We start from the raw sequence: 13,664 nt of genomic DNA, 5'->3' as shown, positions 1-13,664 counted from the left end.
AGCCTTTAGTGTCAGATAATTCTAAAATGCAGTGGGATAGCTTTGTGTTTATAACGTTGCAATTGCATAAAGAACACCTGATTCTTTTTATACATGATCCTAACAGGAAAAAAGTTCATCCAGTCAGTCTGAAATCATTTTAACCCAGGTGTCAGAGATGTTTGAAATGTGCTGTGGTAGTGTTCCTAATGTCTGAGCCAGGAGACCTGGGTTTTAAGTCCTACTGGCTCCAGAGATGTACAATAACATCTCAGAGCAGGTTAATTAGTGTAAATGTCTATATGACCCCGCCCTCCAATCTGAATTTATTGCTTCTAGCCTGGCCCCAGACACTTGTTGTAGAGTAATGCCTTTAGAAAATGGAAATTAAGAATGCATTCTCACATGTCATGGATAAAATTCATATCTTGGGCTAATCCTAATAGGAAAAATGTAATAACATTTTACTCAGCTTCAGTTTTTCATAAAATTAATGAAGACAGGATCTCAATGGCTTTGAGAGTGGTGCGTGAATGAGAGTGTTAAGATTGTCTGATTGGACATTTGTTTGAATTATTGCATTAAAGATGACTTCAGTGTATTCTAGATGGGCAGGCTATTCAGAGTGAAGAAAGGGCTTCCTAGTCATTTTATCAAAAGGAATTTTAATTAAAATTTCTGACTAAGAAGATATGAAAGAATACATTTTAAATTAAAATGGGTTTTCCTTTTGTTCATTTTGGTTTCCTCTGGCTCAACAGGAAGCTGTACCTTTGATGAACCATTCAGTGATTGCGGCTACACCCAGGGAATGGAAGGTAGTGACCTTGACTGGGAGCAGATCAACACAATGGTGAAGCCTTCCCTGGATCCATGGATACCTACAGGTTTGTTGTAATATGGGATCAAAAAAGCATATGCTAATCTGATTGTCAAATATGGATTATTGTATCCTGTTTGAAACCAAATGATAAAACCTCTATTGCAACACTATGCTGGTGGTTATATTACTTGCTGCTATGAAGTTAGATTGGAATTGGCTTTTATTCTTGTGCTGTTAATGCTTGACCTTCTTAATTAACTTCTGGATGTTTTACATGAACCTGTCTAATCTGAGTCACTGATCTGAGTGCAGGTATGTGTTTCAGCTTGATTCTGAGCTAATGTGAAAGTATAAATTGTGCACTTATCATAATGCTTCCATTGGGAAGATGTGATGGAAGTTGTGTGATATACAAATATTATTTTTCGAGCTTGGATTTCAAGCCAGTGACAAATAAGTATTATTTCAGAACCACTTCCAAATTTAGTGTGTCAGCGATCAGGTGACTGCAAGGTCCCTGGCATGTTAATTGAAAATTGTTTGTTTATACGGTGGAGTTTACCACAGGGAATAAGCATTGCAAGACATTAATTTACTCTTAGTTTAGAATAATCAAGTATTGATTTTTAGCTGCAGCTTTGTGTGCCTATGTTTCAGGGAATGACCATGATGTATGTGATGTGGAGGTGCCATTGTCAGACTGGGGTGGACAAAGTCAGAAGTCACCAGGTTATAGTCACACAGTTTATTTGAAATCACAGGTTTTCGGAATGCTGCTCCTTCATCACCTGATAAAGAAGTAGTGTTCCAAAAGTTTGTGATTTCAATTAAACTTGTTGGAATATTAACTGGTGTCATATGATTTTTGATTACATAAAGTGGATGGTTTGTATACCCTTTCAATATAATCTATTTTAGTGTTTGGATTTTAAACTAGTGGCATGTGGTCGCTCTGTGTCTATAAAGGGGTTGAACGATTATTTTGTCAGTATTTCCATAGCCAGTGAGATTTCATTTAAAACATAGTATGAGAGAAAGAGAGACTTTCTAGAGAGTAACAGAGTTTTGTTTACATTGAGCAAGGTTTTTGAATAGTTGTACATTAGGCTTAAGATCAAAGAATCTAGATGTTTTTTCTTTGGCTTAGGGGAAACACCCACATCTTGGGAAACTTTTTTTGTTTCAATTTTCCGAAACCTTGGGTAAAGTTAGGTGTGTAAGGAAGTTGCATCTGAAGAAAAAGGATAGATTACATTTGTTAAAAATAGTTTCCCTCAATGCAAAGAGTTTGATTTGAAAGTTCCAGGTGAAACCCTGAAGTGGTTATTTTAAGCTGAGAAAGTCTCAGCTCAGTTTTATGAAGACTCAGAAATGAGGCTGTCAGTCTAAAGACCAGGAATTGAAGCATTAGTTAAACTTTAAAGAAATTCTCTCTGGTGGGAGTACTGTAAAGGGATGCTGTTTAGTTTGATGGGATTATATTTTATTGTTTGTTTTGAAATCTTTAAATTTGTTATATATAAATAGTTTGGTTTTGTTATGTGATCAGCTTCTGTTATACTCATAAAACAAACTGGCAGCAATTATGCTTATGCTTCATTGAAAGACCAACTTGTTAAAACTAAAACAAACAAAATCTATCAATCCAGATTTTAACCCACATTATTGGGTGATTAGATTCCCTACAGTGTGGAAACAGGCCCTTCGGCCCAACCAGTCCACACCGAACCTCCGAAGGAAAATCCACCCAGACCCATTTTCCCTCTGACTCATGCACCTAAAATTGCACTAAGGACAATTTACCTGACCTCACATCTTTGGACTGTGGGAGGAAACAAGAGCACCTGGAGGAAACCCGCGCAGACACGGGGAGAACGTGCAAACTCCACATAGACAGTTGCCCGAGACTGGAATCGAACCTGGGACCCTGATGTTGTAAGGCAGTAGTGCTAACTACTGAGCCACCGTGTGCCCAGGGTGCTTGAGATAAAGGGATGGGAATAATGACAGTGACTTTCATTACATATAAACTGTAAAAATCAGATTGATGATAATGGTCTAGATGTGGAGTTTCACAGAATACTTTCTTAGGATGTTTCTTTTTAGGGAAACCAAACTGAGGCCTCACCAAGACCTTGCATAACAGCAGTAAGGTATCCCTACTTCTGAAGTCAAATTCTCTTGCATTGAAGATTAAAATACCATTTTCCTTCCTAATTGCTTGCTGCACCTATCTGTTTACTTGCATTGGCTGGCGTACAATATCTAAAGAAAGACTATGGGCACAGGGGCTCTTATGAGCACTGGTAGTGTTCCTATGTCTGAATCAGGCGGCCTGATTCAGAGGTTGAGTCAATATCTGATCAGTCTGATTAGGAAACTATTTAGAATACAGTGGAGGACATTTTCGGGAGCATTTTAGAATAAGTATGAAAATGTATAAAGTGTATTACTTAAATGGTGAACAACTACAGTACTCTGAAGTGCAGTTGGATTTAGGTGCATGAGGTGCATGATTCTCAAAGGGTTAGCATGCAGTTAAGGTGTGAAATTAAGAAAGTTAATGAGATGCCACCTTTTACTGCAAGAAGTATTGAACATTAGAGTAAAGAAGTTCTACAGCAAGGAATTGGTGAGCCCACATTTCCATTACTGTGTGCATCCTTAGTCTCTTTATTTAAGGAAGGCAGTAAATACTGTGGAAGAAAGTCAGAGGAGGTTTATTAGATAGAAAGTCAGAATCAGTAGGTTGTCTTATGAGGATGGGTTGGACAGGCTGGGTTTACTTTTACTGGAAGTGAGGAATAATTTGATTGAAGTATATATGATCCTGAATGGTCTCAACAGAAAAGATGTGGAAAAGGCTGATAGCTCTGGGGATGGTGGCTCAGTGGTTAGCACTGCTGCCTTATAGCCCCAGGGACCTGGGTTCGATTTCAGCCTTGGTTGATTGCCTGGGTGGAGTCTGCATGTTCTCCCCATGTCTGCGTGAGTTTTCTTTGGGTGCTCCAGTTTCCTCCCATAGTCCAGAGATGTGCAGGTTAGGTGCATTTGCATGCTAAAAGTGTCCAGGGATATGTAGGCCAGGTGGGTTAGCCATGGGGAATGAAGTGTTCACAGGGATAGGGGAGGTGGGTCTGAATGGGATGCCGTTCAGGGGGTTGGTGTAGACTTGATGGGTCAAATGGCCTGCTTTCACGCTCTTGCGATCGAGTTCAGATCTGGAAGGCACTGTTTTAAAATTAGGAACTATCCTTTTAGGACAGCGATGAGGAGAATTTATTTTAATCGGAAGGTTGTGTGACTTTGGAATTTTCTGGCAGAGAAAGCAATGGAGGCAGGGTCATTGAATAATTTAAAGGCAGAGTGGAAAGATTCTTGTGAGCTAAATAAATCAAAGATTATCAGAGGTAGATGTGAATATAATAATTTAAACACAGACAGATTCGCTATGATTTTATTGAATGGTGGAGAAGCTTTGAGGAGCCAAATGGTTTACTTCTGCTCCTATTTAATGTTTGTAAATTCCTAAAACTATTGTCTTTACTTTTAAGACAATACATAAAACAATAAGCAGTTGCAGCTAATTGTGTTAAGAATCACAATCATAATCAATTCTTTAGAGCTGGGATGTTCCCTGTTCTTGACTCTGGTGGATGCCCTCCTGTTGATTGTACTTTACTTGCTACAACTTTCTCTAGATGACAGGAGCAATGTTAAGACACCCATGTTAAACCTGTTCTACCAAATGGCTTCTCCCCGTAATTGCTGGGAATGTGAAGACATTTGAGCAAGTGCCTTCAACACTGAGTCAGGAAAGCTGTCCTATCAAGCAGCAGTGGCACGCTGTCTCCTCCCAACGAGGGTGGGATGCTTCAGGATTCTCTGCAATAAAGAGGTGATACAGAAAACTAAAACCATGAAACCATTCAGGAGAGCACTCACAGAGTCTCTTGGCCAGCGCATCTCCTCAAACCAGCACGCGCACTTCTGCCACGTACGGTTGTTGCAAAGTGGTGTTTCCATCCTCTGATGAAAGAAAGTCTTTCCCATGTTTCCTGCTGTATTTTGCAGTATTAAATAGGACCTTATGACAGCAAGGCAGGAAAGGTACTGCTACTCCAGAATGAACAGGGAATCATGGATAATACGGAAGGAGGCCATCATGCTTAAGTCAGCTGTTTGAAAGAGCAACCACATGGGATCAATGTGGATTTCACCAGTTTCCTCATTTCCCCTCCCTCCATCTTATCCCAATCCGAAGCCTCCAACTCAGCATTGCCTTCTTGACCTATCCATTTTCCTTCCCACCTATCCGCACCACCCCCCATTCTTACCTATCACCTTCACCCCCACCTTCATCCACCTATCACATTCCCAGCTACCTTCCCCCAGCCCTCCGGCCCACAAGCCTCATTCCCAATGAAGGGTTTTTGCCCAAAACATCGATTCTCCTGTTCCTCGGATGCTGCCTGACCAGTTGTGCTTTGCCAGCACCACACTCTCAACTCTGATCAATCTAGCATCTGCAGTCCTCACTTTCTCCACAGAGTCATTCAAACACACATGGACAAGGTAATGAAGAAGGAGTTTGGTACGCTTGCTTTATTGGCCAGTGCATTCAGTGTAGGAGTTGCAATGCCATGTTAGAACATAGAACACAGAACATTACAGCACAGTACAGGCCCTTCAGTCCTCGATGTTGCGCCGACCTGTGGAACCAATCTGAAGCCCATCTAACCTACACTATTCCATTCTAGTTCATATGCCTATCGAATGACCATTTGAATGCCCTTAAAGTTGGTGAGTCTACTACTGTTGCAGGCAGTGCGTTCCATGCCCCTACTACTCTTGGGAGTAAACAAACTACCTTTGACGTCTGTCTTATATCTATCACCCCTCAATTTAAAGCTATGTGCTCTTGTGCTAGCCATTGCCATCAGAGGTAGAAGGCTCTCCCTGTCCAACCGATCAATCCCTCTGATTATCTTATATGTCTCAATTAAGTCACTTCTCAACTTTCTTCTCTCTGACAAAAACAGCCTCAAGTCCCTCAACCTTTCCTTGTTTGACCTTCATTATAAGATCATAAGCTCTTCCCCTGGATTTCCACACCAGAAGAAATAAATTTCTCCTTAGTCACTACCTTGTCAAATCCTGTTAACATTTTCAACACCGTGATCAGATCACTCCTGTGTATTTTCAATCAGGGTGTTCAGACCCATATTGAGGGCAGTGGGACTTGAACTGGAATAGGGGTGTTACCACTGTCACATGTGAAACCCTTAGCGAGGTAGCAGCAGGACTCAAACATGCAATCTTTTGATAAAATCACAATCCTCTTAGAGGTCACACTTATCCATCCACTGATGGCCCATGCAAGAACCAAACTCTTTTATTTTTTTCATCAACTGGGTCAGACAAATTATGACTCATGTCTGGGGCAGGTGGGTAATTTCAGCTAGTTCTTTGGGCCCACAGGCAGAGACACTGCTACTGCATCGCAACTGCTCCTCCTCCATCTCTTAAACTCCAGGCTGCTATCTATTAAAGCTTTCTGTTTAACATTTTCGCACTCACCTCTTCTTCCCAGCCATCTCTTTGAAAGCCCCTTGACACACCATGTCTCTCACCTTAAAGCAACAATTCCAATGTAACACCAGCTTCTGCTATTACAAAATGTTGTCAGGCCACAGTGAATTCATCAAGTTTCTATGGGGTAAATGTGATGTCGACTGGAAACCTAAGGAACAAATTTTTTCAAAGCCAAGAGAAAGCAGCTTGTATACTTCATTTACTCTGACCTTTCCAGAGCCAGCTTCTACCTAAACATTCACAATGCAACATTAGGTTCTGTTTGTTCCAACTTAATTCACTTCTGTCCCTTAAGTCCAAACCTGAAATTGCAACTTGGGATATTGATTGTCCTTGTTAATTACTGAGAGATACTTTGCTCAATATTTTACTCCAATTATTTGCAAAGTGTCACTATTATTAATTTAAAGACATCAGTGTGAACAGAAGCATAAATTAATAATGTTGTTCAACACTCCATAAGGTTCCTCCGACTAAAAGGCTAAACGATAAATGTTATGGTAACCAGAACTTAAAATGGAAATGAAAATCTTGAAAGAGCAAAGTTGGCTAGGGAAGGCCATCGTGGGAGGAATGTTTTGCTGGAATCTGAGTTAAGAGTATTAGGAATCCCTACAGTGAGGAAGCAGGCCCTTCGGCCCAACAAGTCCACACCCACCCTCCAAAGGGCAACCCATCCCCCTACACTATGGGCAATTTAGCATGGCCAATTCACCTAATCTGCAAGTTTTTGGATTGTGGGAGGAAATCAAAGCACCCAGGGGAAACCCACGCAGGCACAGGAAGAAGGTGCAAACTCAACTCAGACAGTTAATGGAGGCTGGAATTGAACCTGGGTCCCTGATGCTGTGAGGTAGCAGTGCTAACCACTGAGCCACCGTGCCACCCATAGGTTGGCATAAATAGTCTATACCTCAGTAAGCTCTGGATGCTCAATCATTGAGTATAACCAAGGCAGAAATCAATGGATATTTGGACACTAGAGTAATTACAGGTAATGGTGATAATGTCGGAAGTAGGGTTGAGTTAGAAGCTCAGCCATGATTTTATTTTATGCTGGAACAGACTCAGAGTGCCAAACGGATTGCAGTTCTCACTTTTTAGGTTTCCATGTTGTTGCTTCTTGTATTCTGTTTATTTTGGAGAAACGAATCATTTCCTTTCTTATTCTGGACAATGTATACGCAGGGACAAGGACAGGAACAACAGGGGAACGCATTATGAAGGATGGAAAAAAAAGAGGAGAGGTACAAAAGATATTAAAAAAAAGATGAGGGCATGCAGTGTTACTATTGAAATGAAATTGAGCCGAACTTGTAAAAACCTATAGATAACATCAGAAAGAGGAGGCTTAGGGGTGTAAGTAGTCCCACAGATTTGAGGTTCTGAGGAAATAAAGTGAGCAGACTGTATATTTAGCCTTGGTTTGATCACATGAGGCTGCAGGAAAATGGAAGGTATTTTGCAAGTTAGGAAAATGAATGAAGAAATAGTATCAATCAAAGCACTGATAAAAGAAAAAGAAAGAGATGGGGCAGACTGAGTAAATTGAGAGAGGAAGCAGATATCAAAGAACAAACATTTTGTTCTGAGCACTTTCAAATATTTAGACGGTTTTATTTCCAGTATTTAGTTATTCCAGTCCATTTAATTGGTTTGTGAGTTAAATAATTGATCAGATTGGCTCTTATCTAGACTTAGGTAAACAAATTCCTTGATTTCTGCCATTCAAACTCTGCTTATCTCTGCTTTTCCTATATTTGTATCTTCTGAGACACTCTTAATGTGACTCGTGCATAAAGCATCATTTCAAATGTCAGTGAGTCACTCAGAACCCTTATGCAGATTTTAAAAATGGACAGTACTGATGAAATATCTGAAATGTAATAACCTTTTAACATAATGGAGGAATATTCTTTCTGGCAAATGTCTTAGAAGAAGTTTATTGAAAAGATTGGCTCAAACAATGGATTGGATCATTGATAGAGTGGAGTTTTTTTCTTTTACTTGGGCTATCTATGAGACCTCATCCACCTTATCCACCCAGTGTCAGCATCCAATATGATCTCTTCAACACAAACAAAAACAGAATTTGCTGCAAAACCTCAGAAGGTCTAGTAGCATGTGTGGAGAGAAATCAGAGTTGATGTTTCAGGTTGAGCGACCTTTCCTCAGATTACGTCTTCAACCTCGATCAGCTGTGGGCAAGAACAAAGCTCACCACCATGGACATCCATGACACCAGTTTGCAGATGACTGCAAGATGATCATTCATGCTGGACAGAACATGTAAAGGAATGCTTGACATTTTTGGGCTGTCTTTAAACATCATTTAGATTCAGTGCCCCCATAAATATTCCCCTACCAGTTGACCGTCTCCTGTGTTAGCTACATAGATGGGTCATTCTGGAATTTGTGCAATACTTCCCAATGTGTCACATGCCTCTCTGCTTTTCAGATGTTATTCCACTCCTAACTTTAATGCTGCTCCAGACTTCATTACTTTTGGCCAGTTCTCACCTTCCTGCCTATTCAGCCATGGGCTAACTCAGTTCCAAATGCTTGGTCAGGCTTTAATCATTATTTTGCCTTGACACTATAAAGATTTTTTCAGTCAACCTCTCTCATTCAACTCATTCAGAGTTGAAAAAAACATAATGCTTATTAATGCAAAGTAGGCTCATATTGTACTGGAATATACTGAGAATGACTTAATGTGTTAAAATAGCTTATTTTCCAGGGCCCCTGCTGTATTCAAAAGGGAAAGCCTTCGGTGGCATCAATAAAGGGTGTTTGACTGAAGTTGAATATATTAATAACACATTTGAAGGCTTTGACTGTTGAGAGTAATTAACCTCCTACAGATAGGTTATTGCTGGTGACAGACTGAACTCTTGCATGCTACTTTGCTTATTCTAGGTTATCCCACCACGAGCTGAATAATTTGAATCACATCAGTTATTTAGCATTTGACACAGCCCTTGAACTGATTACACTTTGAGCCAAATATTCTCTCGCCTGGTAAATAAACGCAGCAAGCAATTTTAGCAAGCCCCAGGTCAAGGCTCTGCTTTTTGATGTGTCCCACACAAAATCCTTTCAGTAACTAAACAAGTCTGGGCTTGTGCTGTTAACTTGAGTGCTGTAGGCTCATGAAACATCATGTAGATTAAAAAATATACTTGGATCCTTGAAATCTATGAGGTTAAAAAAGAGAGATGACATTCAGGGCAACAATAAATGCAATCCTGGTTATCTGACTTCCTGGACCAGCCAGATCATTAAACCTCTGAACTAAGGATTGACTCTATGGAATAAAGGAAAAGTGTATCGGATAATCAAAACCAAAAATACTGGAAACGTTCAGTAGATCAGACGGTGCCTGTGGATGGAGAAACAAGGTTATTGCTTCAAGTCAATGACTTATCCCCACTGTTGTCCTACCTACCCTTGGCACTCTTTCAGACCGGCTGTGACTCAAGAGCTGAAGCTCTTCAGATCTTCAGGGCTACATGGTTATAGTAGTAAAGAGCATTCTGGGAGATATTTTCATCATTTTGGGATGCCCTTTTCCCACCACTGTTGACAACTTGATTTGCTGTATGCCTATTTCTGTATGAGGTCATAACAGTGGCCGACACAAGCAAGACTCAATTATTTTTGGCCAGTTCCAGATGGAAGGAATTCCTCTTGGTCTGTAGACAACTTGTGTGTCTTTTCCTGTACGTGTGTTAACCAATCAGCAGGGCGGCAGTTCTTGGGCCTGTGGCAAGTGTGGACAATGTTTCAGCCTCTTAGTTTCCAGAACTTTCTAGAAGGAAGGGCAACTAGGTTCACTCACCTCCATCCACCTATTGTACTCTTAGCTACCTTCTCCCCAGCCCCACCCACCTCCTAATTATCCCTCCACCTCAGAGGCTTCCTGCCTCATTCCTGATGAAGGGCTCCTGCCTGAAACGTCGATTTTCCTGCTCCTCGGATGCTGCCTGACCTGCTGTGCTTTTCCAGCACCATTCTAATCTTCACTCGTCTCCTTTGTCCATTCTACTCCTGTTGTAACTTGCTTCCTTATGTTGGTGGGATCAATAGCAGAAAGTGGGTACAAATCATCCACTTCAGTAGACCTTACGTAACCTGACCGCTGCCAAGACTGAATTTGAACAAATCAGCACAGGATCACTCTGTGTGGCTCAGTATCTAGCCCAGCGCTGCTGAGCTAGTTGGGATTTTAGCTTTGAATTGGGCAAAAAAATATTGCTTGGTTCAAAAACAAAAATTCTTTTTCTTGATTCAGCTTCTCAAATCTATGAACGTATGAATTGTGAATAGGCCATTCAGCCCCTTCAGTCTGCTCAGCTGGTCTGATTGTGGCTCCAACTCTACTTTCCCATCTACTTCCATACCCTTGGACTCCCTGTCAATCAACAATCTATTTATCTCAGCTTTACAAATATTCAATGATCCAGCTTCCACAGAACAATAACTCACAGAGAAATGTATCCTATTTCCATCTTAAATGGGAGATCCCTTATTTATAAACTCGATCTCCTAGCTCTAGTCTACCCTGGATGGGGAAACAACCTTTCAGGTCCTGTTAAATTCCCTTAAACTTCTCAATAAATTCACCTCTCTTTCTCAATTGGACTATAACCTGGTGTTGTGTGACTTCAGACTTTGTCAACTCCAACTGACAGAGGTCCAACACTATCCAACCTTCCTTCATAAGGTAACCTCGCCCCCCCATCCCAGAAAACAGTCCAGTGAACCTTCTATAAACTGAATATATTGCTATTATATCATTTCATAAGTAAGGAGAAGCAAAACTGTGTGCAGGACTCCTGATGTTGACTTACCAACACCCTACATAATTGCAACAAAACTTCCTTGCTTTTGTATTCAAATTTACTCCTGATAAGCAACAACATCCATTTGCTTTCCTAATAACTTGCTGCATTTGCATATTAGCTACATGTGATTCATGTACCAGGACAGCAGATTCCCTTGATCTGCAGAGTTTAGCCATCTTTTTCCATTTCTACTTCTCTACTCTGATTTTTGACTTTTCTTATCAAAGTAGATGAAATTATATTTTCCCAAATTATACTTCAACTGCCATATTTTTGCCTACTCACTTAAACCAAATTCCTTTGCAAACTCAGTAGTCCTCCTGACAGTTTCCTTTTGTATTTAACTTCGTCATTAGCCAATGCAGCAACCACGCACTTCCTCTATCCAAGTCATTTATATCTAAACTGTAAGTAATTGAGGCTCTAACACTAACGCACTCCAATATAACTTCACGGGATCTTATACAATAGCTGCAATATTGATTTCTTCTAGTTTCAACAAGTTTAAGTGATTGAAATGCCAGCCCCCTAAGTTATTAGATTAGATTACATTACAGTGTGGAAACAGGCCGTTCGGCCCAACAAGTCCACACCGACCCGCCGAAGCACATCTCACCCATACCCCTACATTTACCCCTTACCTAAAAGTAGGGGCAATTTAGCATGGCCAATTCACCTGACCTGCACATCTTTGGACTGTGGAAGGAAACCGGAGCACCCGGAGGAAACCCACGCAGACACGGGGAGAATGTGCAAACTCCACACAGTCAGTCGCCTGAGGCGGGAATTGAACCCAGGTCTCAGGCGCTGTGAGGCAGCAATTTAACCACTGTGCCACCGTGCCGCCCACAACCCTTTGCATTATTAATGTTGACTTTGGGCATGAAAATATACTTCAATGAATTCTGCTGCAAACTGCACGTATAAAGACACTGGATGATCAGGGCAACACTGAGGATGGTGGTGCTAAGCTTCATCATTGAGCAAGTTACAGATACTCTCACTGTTTTGTTAACATTTATAGAATGATCACTTTGGAAAGGTATAGGTGCTCATGAAAATTTGAGTTGATGAAATAAATCAGAGAACAAAGCATTTTAAAAAAAAATTCACATACTTTTTCCTGACTTCTAAATGGATTCCCTTTATGTCTTCTTTTGAAAGCAGCCTGGAATGTTATGTTACATTATTCAATCGTTTCTAAATGTTACGATTCTGTTTTCTAACCTACACCCTGAACTATTCACCCATATTTACTTGCCATCTTTGGCTCCTGGTTTGGCAATACTAGGATATTATGTTTGATACCCTTGTTTTCAAAGTCCTCCTATCTGTGCACAAACTATTCCTTCAGGTCCGGCTTCCTGCACATCCCCAGTTTCAAACTCTGGGTGTGGGAAATTGTGTCGCACAAATTTGACCGAGTTTTTTGAAGAGGTGACTGAGAAGATAGATGTGGGCAGTGTGGTAGGACTTTAGCAAGGCCTTCAACAAGGTTCCACATGGCATACTGGCTAATAAGGTTAGATCACCTGGAATCCAGGGAGAGCTAGCCAATTGGACACAAAACTGCTTGACAATGGGAGACAGAAGATGGTAAAGGGTTGTTTCAGACTGGAGGTCTGTGACCAGCAGTGTTCCACAGGAATTGTTCCTGCATCAACTTTTATTTGCCATTTATATAAAAAATTTGGATGAGAATTTAGGAGACATGGTTAGTAAATTTGTGATGACACCAAAATTCATCGTGTAGTGACAGTGAAGAAGGTTGTCTAAGAGTTCAATGAGACCCTGATCAACTGAGCCGGTGGGACAAGGAATGGCAGATAGAGTTTAAATTAGATAAATGCAAAGGGTTGTACTTTAGTAGGGCAAACCAGGGCAGGACTTACACAGTAATGATAGGACCCTGTTGGATGTTGTCGAACAGAGAGATCAAGGGGTATTGGAACATAGTTCCTTGGAAGTGGCATCAAGGGTAAACACGGTGGTGAAGAAGGCATTTGGCACACTTGCCTTCATCGGTCTGAGCATTGAGTACAGAAGTTGGGATGTCATGTTACAGCTGTTTAAAACATTGGGAAGGCCACATTTGGAGTACTGCATATAATTTGATTGCCCTACTATAGGAAGGATGTTATTAAACTGGAAAGGGGGCAAATAAGATTTACAAGGATGTTACCAAGACTGGAAGGTTTGAGTTATAAGGAGAGGCTGGATAGGCTGGGACTTTTCTCCTTGGAGCATCGGAGTCTGAGGGGTGACCTTACAGAGGTTTATAAAATCATGAGGAGCATAGATATGGTGAATAGTCAAAGTCTTTTCTCCAGGGTGCGGGAGTTCAAATTTAGAGGGCATAGAATGAAGGTGAGATGGTAAAGATTTAAAAGGGACCTGAGGGGCAACGTTTTCACATAGAG

At 40.9% G+C, this 13,664-nt stretch overlaps 1 protein-coding gene across 5 annotated transcripts in view; it reads left to right on the top strand.

Annotated features, from left to right (window-relative positions):
- The first annotated feature begins 740 nt into the window (after positions 1-740).
- Positions 741-13,664, top strand: part of LOC122548881 (receptor-type tyrosine-protein phosphatase mu-like) — a 701,186-nt gene continuing 688,262 nt past the window's right edge. For all 5 annotated transcript variants that reach the window (XM_043687785.1, XM_043687784.1, XM_043687783.1 and 2 more), the window contains exon 1: positions 741-866. In XM_043687785.1, the coding sequence (XP_043543720.1) occupies positions 791-866 (76 nt within the window). In that variant the 5' untranslated portion in view covers positions 741-790. The remainder of the gene's footprint in view (positions 867-13,664) is intronic.

The sequence above is a fragment of the Chiloscyllium plagiosum genome, chromosome 4 (assembly GCF_004010195.1).
Source record: "Chiloscyllium plagiosum isolate BGI_BamShark_2017 chromosome 4, ASM401019v2, whole genome shotgun sequence".
Taxonomy (NCBI): Eukaryota; Metazoa; Chordata; class Chondrichthyes; order Orectolobiformes; family Hemiscylliidae; genus Chiloscyllium; species Chiloscyllium plagiosum.
Note: the sequence above shows the minus strand (reverse complement) of the source record. Positions and strands in the feature narration are given on the sequence as shown.